This window comes from Puntigrus tetrazona, chromosome 15 (genome assembly GCF_018831695.1).
Source record: "Puntigrus tetrazona isolate hp1 chromosome 15, ASM1883169v1, whole genome shotgun sequence".
Classification (NCBI taxonomy): Eukaryota; Metazoa; Chordata; class Actinopteri; order Cypriniformes; family Cyprinidae; genus Puntigrus; species Puntigrus tetrazona.
In genome coordinates, this window is record NC_056713.1 from 11,336,299 (window position 1) to 11,347,431 (window position 11,133).

General features: G+C 34.4%; 1 protein-coding gene across 1 annotated transcript in view; it reads right to left on the minus strand.

Moving 5' to 3' along the window:
* LOC122358625 (alpha-2-macroglobulin-like) overlaps positions 1–5,818 on the minus strand; it is a 15,605-nt gene extending 9,787 nt beyond the window's left edge. Inside the window, exons 1-18 of the mRNA XM_043258502.1 lie at positions 5,679–5,818; positions 5,131–5,311; positions 4,863–5,019; positions 3,909–3,961; positions 3,743–3,763; positions 3,405–3,570; positions 3,207–3,291; positions 2,957–3,071; positions 2,732–2,852; positions 2,526–2,635; positions 2,273–2,443; positions 1,969–2,202; positions 1,649–1,861; positions 1,413–1,562; positions 1,119–1,244; positions 910–1,003; positions 324–471; positions 6–146 (exon numbers count right to left, since the gene is read on the minus strand). Coding sequence (XP_043114437.1) covers positions 6–146; positions 324–471; positions 910–1,003; positions 1,119–1,244; positions 1,413–1,562; positions 1,649–1,861; positions 1,969–2,202; positions 2,273–2,443; positions 2,526–2,635; positions 2,732–2,852; positions 2,957–3,071; positions 3,207–3,291; positions 3,405–3,570; positions 3,743–3,763; positions 3,909–3,961; positions 4,863–5,019; positions 5,131–5,311; positions 5,679–5,764 — 2,372 coding nt within the window. The 5' untranslated portion in view covers positions 5,765–5,818. The remainder of the gene's footprint in view (positions 1–5; positions 147–323; positions 472–909; positions 1,004–1,118; positions 1,245–1,412; positions 1,563–1,648; positions 1,862–1,968; positions 2,203–2,272; positions 2,444–2,525; positions 2,636–2,731; positions 2,853–2,956; positions 3,072–3,206; positions 3,292–3,404; positions 3,571–3,742; positions 3,764–3,908; positions 3,962–4,862; positions 5,020–5,130; positions 5,312–5,678) is intronic.
* Positions 5,819–11,133: the final 5,315 nt, after the last annotated feature.

Below are 11,133 nucleotides of genomic sequence, written 5' to 3' on the forward strand. Positions count from 1 at the left end.
AGAGCTCCAGGAAGAAGGGCTGGAAAACTGTCAGCTGAGCAGGAGGAGCCAGACCCAGACCTTTGGAGGACAGACAGAAAGCCTCTGTCTCCCAAGAGGTGATGGTGTCAGGAACCGTGACAGGAACCTGAGCTGATCCAGAGTCCCTGTTTTGAATTACAAAAACTATTTGATTCTGATTTATCATTAAACATCCATTTTTCTTTGTTATATATAACATTCAGCACAGAAAAAAAACTTAATCACCTGGACATTGAGGGAATGTGATGTATTAAAGATATATATCAATATGGCGTTAAAACTAATGATTATGTTTTACAAACCCAACATCAGCAAGTTCCCAGATCCATGTTTCTGGAAAAACTGTCCGGATCGTCACTGCAGGAGAATCTCTGCTGGGTGCACCAAAACCAGAGTCTGCCAGTGAAGACATCGCTAACACTGGCACTGGAGCATGTTGACGATACATCACTAAAAAAAATTGTATATATTTATTTATTTATAGAACTACATGTGAAAAATCTGTATGGTATGTGAACAGGACATTAAAATAACCAAGTTTATTTAAAACAGTTAATTATTTTAGTGTTGTGGAGTTAATTTTTTTTCCATTTTAATTGTTTTAGTTTACCAACAGTTTTTATATTTTAGAGCAGTCAAAGCCAATGTATTAACTTAAATTTTAGTTTACATAAATACTTTTTATTTAGATTTTATTGTTCAATGATAATGATTAAAAAACAAAACTTATTTCATATGTAAAATCTAATAAGCCAAAAAATGTTTGCCTTTAAAAAAATTCACAACTTTGTTGAACAAATTCAGCATATTCTATCTTTGAAATATATTTAAAAAATAAACACCTACATATTTAAAAATGACAGTGAATTATAAAGATACTACATGTACCCATATCACTGTATCTGTGATAAGTTAAGCCCTTGTATGACAGACACTTTGGGACTCGCACAGCCAAATTTGTTACCATTTTCAATCCCACTCTCTGTAAAACAATAAAAAATGACACTTTTAATATTTGTGCAATTACTTGTGCATGTACAGAACTTACCCAATCAATGTCTCGCACTCATTATATACTGCACTGCCACTCCACCTACCTTTAAGGATTCGTAGGTGTTGTCTGTTGATACAGCTCGACGGGGTCTCACATGCAAACATTCCTGCTCATCTTCAACATTGTAAGGATAACCTGATGCTGATTGCATGGGCAGCAGGTTGAAGATCTGTAATGAGAATGAATGTTTATTCTCCTGAGATCAGGAGGATGTCATCCTAAATACTGACAGATCATAGTAAGGTCTATCTAAGGATAGTCTGGTCTCACTTGATGCATCCTGTAGATCCCCAGACTAAAAACACAAATAACAATACAAATCTTGAAGTATTTACACCTTGTCAGTATCCAGACGTTTTCCTGACTCCAGGATCAAGACACTCTTATCAACAGCAGTGAGGGCGCACAGAGAACCAGGCTCAGCTGAGAGCTGGAGAGTGTTTTTCTCACCAGGAATTGCTGTAGCAGGAGAAAACTGCAGAGATACCTGTGACGACAGTAAATATTATTTATTTTTAAACTGAGACAAAAATACAGTTTTAAGAGGCTTATTTCTCAAGATACAATACATACCTTGTTACTGAAGCATTTTTGAACATCAAATGCTTTGCTACCAGCAACAACATTTTCACTGGGCAGAACACAGTAGGCCAGAACATTCACAGCAGGAGCCAGATCTGCACCAACAGACAGTCTGAATGACACTGTGCCACTTGCTGTTCCATTAGAAGACTTCACTTCAACTTTCTCATATCCGTGATGAAGAATCACTCCTCTGGACAAGACCTGAAACAGACAGATGACACTCAGACAAACTAACCAGTGCAACTAGTTAATACTGTTTATAACAATAAATTCATCAGACAGTGTAAGAATTTACTTTACGTTCTCACCATATAGACAATGTCAGTTTTGTAATCTTCAACAGTCTCTCCAATAAAAAAATACTTGATGTTCACTTTAAACTTAGCGTCACACTTCAGTGGTTGCTTAATATTCTCTATAATCAGTTCACTTAAAGATGGGGTGTATGGCATGGCAGGCTGGAAAAGCTGAACAGTTTTTCTACCCATAGAGATGTGAGGTGTTCTGTGGCTTTGATAATGAAGCCCTGGATCAACACTTGCCTGAAAAACAAAGAAATTACAATTATTTAAGCAAATGAACCCTTCAGTGAACTAGGTAAAGTGAACATACCATCAGATTAATATCTTTTTCAGGAAGACTAGACGTATTAAGAGAGAAGCTGGCCAGTCCATCGCGGTCTGTAGTGAGATTTAGGAGCAGTTTTGAAGACCAGGTTTCACCCTCAAAAAGATAAACTGTTTTATTTTGAATTGGTGCATCTTTGAAATCTGAGACCTTGATCTGTTGAAAACAATATTTTAAAAGAATAAATAATAGAACAATTCAGTACATATCAATGATGTTAAACTAATTTCAGACTTACTTTTCCTTCTATAACTGATCCATGTTTATATGTTTTGGGCAGGTCAGTAAATGTGACTTTTCCAATTTCATAAGTGATTGATATAGTTTCAGATTTTGTCATGGTGATCTCTGTAAATGGTAAAAGGATTGCTTTTTTATTAAAAAAAGGAAGAAAGAAAGAAAGAAATGTGAGTAACAGGGATCTGACCAAATCCAACAGCTCACCTGTTCCTTCTTCTGTAACCACTACTTCAACATGAAGAGAACTCTGCAGACTATACTTTAGTGTTGAGTTCAGAAAGGCTGATACATTTAAGGCATGGATGGCACATCCTATCTTTTTTATCTAATTGTAGTAAACAAACACAAACATTAATTAAAGAGTGGTTTATTTTAATAAAAAAAAATATATATACATACAATTACTTGTACTGAATTAAACTCACATACCTCAGTGGTTTCCTCTAAACACAATTGATTTCTATCAGAAGCAGGAAGGTAGGGCAAAGTATGACGGCACACTTTTACCCATGATTTACCAGAAACAGGCTGCCCATAAGTGTATCTGTAAAAAAATGTACAAGTAACAGACACACATCCCTGGGTTGAGTTAACAAAATAATAAATTAGGATGGGGTTTACAGTAAATGATTCTAGAGATGAAAAAAATACATTAATGCAGGAAATAAAATAAACTCACTTTCCGCAAACCTCAATTAACAGTTCTTCTTCATTTACACTCACTTTACTGGGTTTTTTCACAATAACTTCAAACTTTGGCAAAACTAGAAGTAAGAAAATATGAATTAGACTTTTAGTAGTCAAATCAGAAATGAATATACAATGATATTACTGAAATTCACTGCAATATTTCAAATGGTTTGTATTTTTGACGTACCATATTTTTTCACCTCAAAATCATTAGAGATCATCCTGTCACCAATAAAAGCCTTCAGTCTGTATACACCTTGACGGGCCTCTGGGTTTAATTCATAAGAACGCTGCAAAATCCATCTTGTTGAAGAAACATTTGTCCACTGACCAATTCTGTTATCATCACTGTCCTATTTGGAACAGTTCAGATATTTAGTTACAGTCAGCTATTAACTTTCTGAGCATCATTCACAAATTGCAATACAATATCTGCAATTATAGGCTACAACAGAATTTCTGCAGAGTTAATATTTAAAGGTTGTGTTTGTTATAACTGTACAGAAGGAGGTTTTGTGTTCTTACCTCAAGCACGATAGAACCATACTGTAAAAGATAAATGTAAAAGTAAATTTAGGATATTAAAATGATTAAAAGCCAAAAAATGTGATATTTAATGTTTACAAAATAATATATTTAGACTGCAAATGAAAATGAGAAAGATAAAAATCCAAGACAAAACACATCAGACCTGCTGATAAAGCGGTGCAAAGTTTGTATCCATGGTGACAACTCTAAAGTTCACTGTGAAAACCGAAATGTGCATTAGATTATAACCTCTGCTTTTAACGTTTAAATCAATAGCATAAAAAATAACAAAATAGGCTTACTTACTAAGAAAAATTCAATTGAGCAGCACATGCACTTTAAGTAAAATTAACAGAACTAAATGAATGTAATATCAAATAAAACAATGTGAATTAAACGTTTTCATGACAAATTCACGCTGCAGCACATCAAAAATGCATTGAATCTAAACTTTTCTAAAGCCTACTGAATCCTACTATTGCATCACAATAGCTAATACTGTTTTAGTACTTGCCTGGTTAGTGGGCTCGACTGCTATAAAGGCAACCCTGAATGCTATCTCATCTCAAACATAAATATGAATCTTACTAACCTTCCTAACCATCTCCAGTGAACGGTGCGTGTATTACCACTTTGCACAACATTCCGGTATGACATCTTTTATATTATGAAAGTTAAGCTGTCGCTCTTTTTCACACGGCAGAGGCATACAATGACACAATGAGATTAGGTGTTTAGGTGTGGAGTCTGTGATGGGGCAATCCCCTTTTCACCTAAACCTCCCATGTCTAGCCTTTGGGAAGGATATTTGCTCTCTCTCTACCTGGGCCGTTCAACACATTTCCAGTGCTATGTATGTTATTTACCCTCCAGTGAACAAATTATTTTTGAAGAGACTTCTCAATAACACACACAATTTCTTATTTTAAAGCTGTTAGCAACCCTTCATCCTTATCTGCTTTCTAACTTATCTGCTGCTCTTTTCTGTTTACAAACCCACTGAACTGTTTACTTAATTACCATATGCTGGATTTTGCAACAGTAGTCATTATTGACCTATCCTTCTCAGTTCATTGCATGAAGATAACATGCTTTACTTGAAACATTCACAGCTCACCTGTCTGTCCTGGAATATAGACGGGTTTATCAGTCTGGATAAAGGTCAGAGGATGGTAATGTTTTAACATGACTTTTCTCTCTTCAGTCATCTTGAAAGACTCTCCTTGAAGATCAACCTTAATTTTTTGCACTGATTCTGCTTCTACCAGAGGAGCCTGATGAGAAGAAATATCACGTATTCACAACCTCTGCAAACATGTACTATAAAAATGATGATATGATTATGATGATACAAACATATGTATTATAATGTGGTGATGGCAAACCTTAAAGTTAAAGCAGCGGTGAAATTCTTCCTCGACTTTCTCCTGTAGCAGTAAAGTGCTCTGATCATCATGAACCAGATAAATGCTCATGACGAGGCTTTCATTGGGATTTAGAAGACTTGCACACAGTTTAGCTTCAGATCCTGACTGGATCACTGCAGGAAACGTCACCATGAAGGATCTAATTAAAAAAAATAATCAAACAATAGTGCCCCAATAATTGGTTATGTATGTTTCTTATGCTATAAGTTGTCTTTTAAACAGAAAACATTTATCATTTATCTTGCAACACAGAACAGTTAAATAAATAAAGGTGCCATTAGTAGATAGTCCCAGTACAGTTTTCCATTTAAAAACACATACAACTTTTTGAATATTTTAAATAAATGTTATTTAGAGGTTAGTTATTCCATTGTCATTAAAGCAATAGAAGCACCAAATACTTATGTCAGTTCTATTCACACAATGGAACTTTGATTACAAAATTCTAAAGATTTTGATATTAAAAAACAACTTCCTATCTTCTGCCAAAATCATTAAAAACTTACGGCCCTGATGTTTGTCCATTGACACAGACGAGGAGGAAAGAGAACAGCAGGAGCCCTTTCCAACAGCAGCTAATGTTCAGATCCATGATGATGAGTGATCGTGAGATTAACAGGAATGTCTCTTATAAAGGGAGTCTCATGTTAAAGGAGGTCCTTCAAAAACAGTTGTATTGATCATTCGATTAATGATTCAACCATGCAGGCAGCACAGTTTAAAAAGCGTGTGTTAGTGAGTGTTGGTTGGTTGTTTAATTTGTGATGATGAGTTTGAACAAGACCAAGCATCAAAATATCCCTTACCAAAAATAGTATACTATTTGTTTTATTAAGCATACTTAAGTACAGTTCAAGTATATTTTTAAATATACTTTATGTAGTAAGTATACAAATATCAGTGCACTAGCAGTATATTCGTAAGTGTATGATTTCAAAACTCTGACCCACTTTCTAGTGTGTGAATGTATGCTTTTAAAGTATAATTGTAGTAAACTCTGAGTACACAAGTAGTGTACATCAAATATTTAGCTTGTTTAGCAACCATCATTAAAATTAACTTACAGTATTCTGATAGTTTACTAATTAAATACAGTAGGAGTTTTAGTACACTTTGAAGTATAGTCTCAGTAAATTACTAGATCAGTAGTTTCATATTGCAACTATACTCTTTCAGTGAACTTTACATCATATTGTAAGCATACTACTATGTCCCTATATATGTATTGATGTGTATATATTTTGTTTTATGAATATGTGAATATACAAAACATCAAAAAACGTGGATATCTACTTCTAAACAAAAACTTTTTTTTCTAGCGTCATGCATTCCTTTTTAAACACTTGAATGTGTGTAGGTTTCAAAAAGAAAAGGAAGAAAGTAAAAAGAAAATAACATTTAAAACAAAAAGCTGAAAAAAAGACTATGTATTGAATTTGAAATGATAATCAAAACGTAGATGGGGTCAATCAACACCCCAAAGCTTGACAGTCATTATTACCTCTTCATTGGCCGACATTTTATTCCATAACGTTTAACAGTTTTGATGCTGTTTTATGTTTGATGATCTAAATGTTCAAGCATAAGTTTCTTCTTCGGTTGTTTTTTTCCGGTTGTGTTTCTGTGTACTAGCGCCCCCTGCCCCCTTGTAGGATCACAAATATATATTCAGGCTTTTTCTAAGTCAAGTATACTTCAGTGCCATTTTAAGTATATTTTTGAGAAGTAAAAAGGAAGTAGACTAAAAGTATACTTTTTCCATTTTTACGTATACTAACAGTACACTTGAATACATTTCTTTTTCATAAAGGATTACAAGCAGGTTGAGTTCAGGTGAAGATATAAAAGAAACCTTACATGCCTAAAGGCATAAAATAAATCTTATTCTTCATGAATCTTTCTCACAATATAATTCTGAGTTGAACAAATGTTACATATTGGAATGTCCAAGCATGTAAACAATCTGCATTTAAAAGAGAAGTTGATGAGTTCAGCTCTTAGTAAATAATGTGTAGGCACTCAACTCAAATCTTTAAAGTACAAAGTACGCACTGTTGCCAACTCAATTTGAAAAATAAGCAACCACAGCTTCAGATACAATCCTTAAACAAGCCTTAAACAATGTTATTTGAATGTTATTATGTGTTATTTATTACCAATAAATGAGCCTGCAACATATTCAACTTGAAACCACTCTTTTATTTGAAAATCAAAAACTGAAGTTTGGAAAACCTAACATGCAAAATGTAAAAATTCATAAATACAAAGAAGAAGCACAATGTCACGTATTATGCTGACTTGGCAACTCGTAAAGTAAGTGAATTCATGTGATCTGAAAACATAAAATCCTATTCTTATCCTCAGCTACATCAGGAGTCTCCAAACTCAGTCCTTCAGGGCCAGTGTCTTGCAGACTTTAGATCAAACCCTAATTTAATTCACCTAAACCAGCTAATAAAGGTCTTGTGTGCTAGAAACTTCCAGGAAGGGGTGTTGAGTCAAGTTGAAGCAAAACTCTGCAAACAGTTTGGAGACCCCTTATTTACATAGAAATGCACAGCTACTGACCTTTATCTCTGTGTAGACAAATAGTGGGCTACAGCAACTGATAAATACTGTCCAGAGGTACATACACCCACTCAATCTGAGAGACCAGAGAACTGGGAGAGTTACTGTAAGTTACTGTTCTGTTCATTTCAGTTTTTGATATAATACTTAAAAACAGAAACATGACAAAATTACAAACCTAAATATTTAAACAAGAATTCACCTTAAGGGGTAGAAAAAGGATAAATAGCTTAAATATTCAATCTACTCATGTGGGCGGTAATGAAACACCCTTTCCGCTGGTTGGTTAAACATTGGTGCCGTCATCATCTTTTTTATTTCCGTGCAACATAATAATAGTTCTCCCATTATACATATTTGGTGTGCTATGCGAGGGGATGGCTCCGAGCTCAGGATTTTTGCCTGAACCCTGAATACACCCTTGCAGGTTAGAATAGGAATAAATGGAAGGGAGGAGATGGCTTGGTGGAGGGATGCTGGAAAACTGTCCTAGCCCTGGGTCCTACCAGATTCTGAGTCCTACCACTAATATTTTTAAAACTTTTTATAAGCTTTAGATTGCAATTGCTGAACACATGGAGAAAAAAATCGGCAGAGATTTAATTGAAATTGACAGGTTGGAAGGAATAACAATAGTAAACTAATATTAATAAAGTATTTATCACCTCCAAATGTTGATATAGAATGTTATAAGTTGTGGAGGAATTCAGGTGAAGAAAATAGATGATAAATACATAAAGGTAACACTTTAAAATACTGATCCGTCATTAATGATTAACTACACAGGAAAAAATGACTAATGCACTATTAACATTGTAGTTACTACTATTACCGAACAGGTAACTCTGATTAACTATTTAGTAAGTAATAGCACTCATTTGAAACTATTCATTACTTGGATCAGTAGCCTGAAGTGAAAATCATCATAACTCACTAATGTCAGCTGACGTCATTGTAAGCTTTTGAGATGTATCTAAGGTTTTGGATAGTAATGACTCAGTACTACATCCTTCGGAAGAAACCACTAGTTATTTAGGTCCGTATTCTTAATTGAAGATCATGGTAACCTGCTAGTAATGATTTAAATCTAAACAAGTTATCATAATCTTTGGTAATACTTGAATCTAGTTTTTTTTCTATGTGGAGTAGTGTATCAGACCTGCCTGTTAGTTTCTGACCTGAAGCCTGAAGATATCGGCGAGATAACGTAACGTGAAACTTAGCATGTCAGTCTCAAATCTGCCCACATGGCAAGGAGGAAGAGGAGGAGGAACTTTTTACCACAGATTTATATTGTAAGATGTGTGAGGCGTCTGCCCCGCTTAAGTATTCTTTCTGAGCATTATAGCTAAACGTTTTGCTGCTGCGCTCAGAAGAATTCTGTGTGAAAAACCCATGACACGATTCTTGTCATTCCACCTATAAATTTGAGACATCGTTAAATTTTTTTTATTATTATTATACCAATTAGCCCTTGTTTATTAAAAAAAAAAATACTTAAGCAGCAGTGTGAGGTGAACCACCTATTTTCTTTTTATCCTGGCTCTTCCAAACTTGGTAATGCTGCTGGATAGTGACCATTATTTCGAAGCTTTGTAAATGGAAAAATATTTCTAGTTTTAAAATGATAATTTACCTATACTTCAACATCAGTTCATTGCACAATGATAACATGCTTTACTTAATGTATGTGGTACATCAGTTGTGTGATCAGGGTTTAGATGTCAATGACACCAGAGTTATTTACAGAGGTTTACCTTTGAAACACTCACAGCTCACCTGTCTAAAAGGGTTTGGATCAGTCTGGATAAAGGTCAGAGGATGGTAAGATCTGAACATGATTTTTCTCTCGTCAGTCATCTTGAAAGACTCTTGAAGTTCTACCATCATTCAGTATACACAATCTCTTCAAACGTTATCTTAAAAATCTACATGCATCATGATGAAACTAAAATTTTTGGTTTTACTTTCGTAAACTGCTGATGACAGACGTTACAGTTAAACTGAAACTCTTCCTCATCTTCTTCCTGTAGCGGTAAAGTGCTCTGGTTACCATTAACCACATACATTTTCATGATAAGGCATTCATTGGAACTGAGAAGACAGTTTGCACACAGTTTGGCCTCAGATCCTGACTCAGTCATTGCAGGGAACGGTATCGTAAAATATCTCCTGAAAGATCATAATTATACAAAATTGCCACATTTGTTTTATACTTTTTTTGGTTGTTTTTCAAACAGCAAACATTTACTTTGCAACACAGATCATTTGAATAAATACAGGAGAAATTACATCTTAACCTAGACAACAATTAACGGTATAATAATAAATTTACCATTAACAAAACATGGTAAACAAAACAAACTACAGTGGATTACGATAAAAAAAAATCTTCAGCAGAAATGATTAAAAACTTACGGGCCTTTTGTTTGTCCACCGACACAGAAAAGAAGGAAAGAGAACAGAAGGAGCCCTTTCCAACAGCAGCTAACATCTAGATCCATGATGATGAGTGATCATGTGACTAACAGGAACGCCTCTTTTAAAAGGTCTCTCATCCTAAAAGAGGTCCCTCAAAAAAACTTAAAAACTTGTGCTAGTGTGCATTGATTGGTTAATTTGTGATAATGAGTGAGGATGAGTTTAATAAATACTATAAGCATCAAAATAATACAAGCAGGCATAATTAAAGATATACAGATTGTTCACTCTTGCACAAAATAAATATGAAAAAAACATTCAGTTGAATGAACATTTAAGTTGTTATATACATATGCACATACATGTAAACAATCTAAATAGTAATTTGCAGTCAAAAGAGAAGTTGAAGCATTCGATCCTAGGTAAATAATTACTCAACTTAAATCTTTAAAGTTGAAAGTGTAAACATGATTTTCTAAAAACATCCTTCTACTCTTATCTAAATAGAAACGCAGAATTACTGACCTTTAACTATGTGTAGACAAGTAGTGGGCTACAACAACTGATAATTACAATCCAGAGAGGTACATACACTCATGTATTCATGCACACACAGACATGCATAACTATGTCACTGTTTTTAAGGCCCTTTGTGTCAATCCAGTTGTCTAGTCTGACTGGACACTGGAAAAATTGGGCTATTCCTTAAATCAAAACTCACAACTTTTTTAGCATTTCTGGCAAGTCAAATCAAACTGCTTGACTGGTAGCTGGATGTATACAAATTAGCGTAGCAAACGGAACGAAATTCAAAACTCAAAAAATGGGCATAACCTTCCAAATGAGGCGGGGTCTCTTCGTACAAATACATTCATCATTGGCTGGTTTCAACCAAGTGATATTGACTTTTCAAAATAAAACTGGAAATTAAACCTAGTTTGTAGTTTACCTAAAAAATATGCTATATAAATA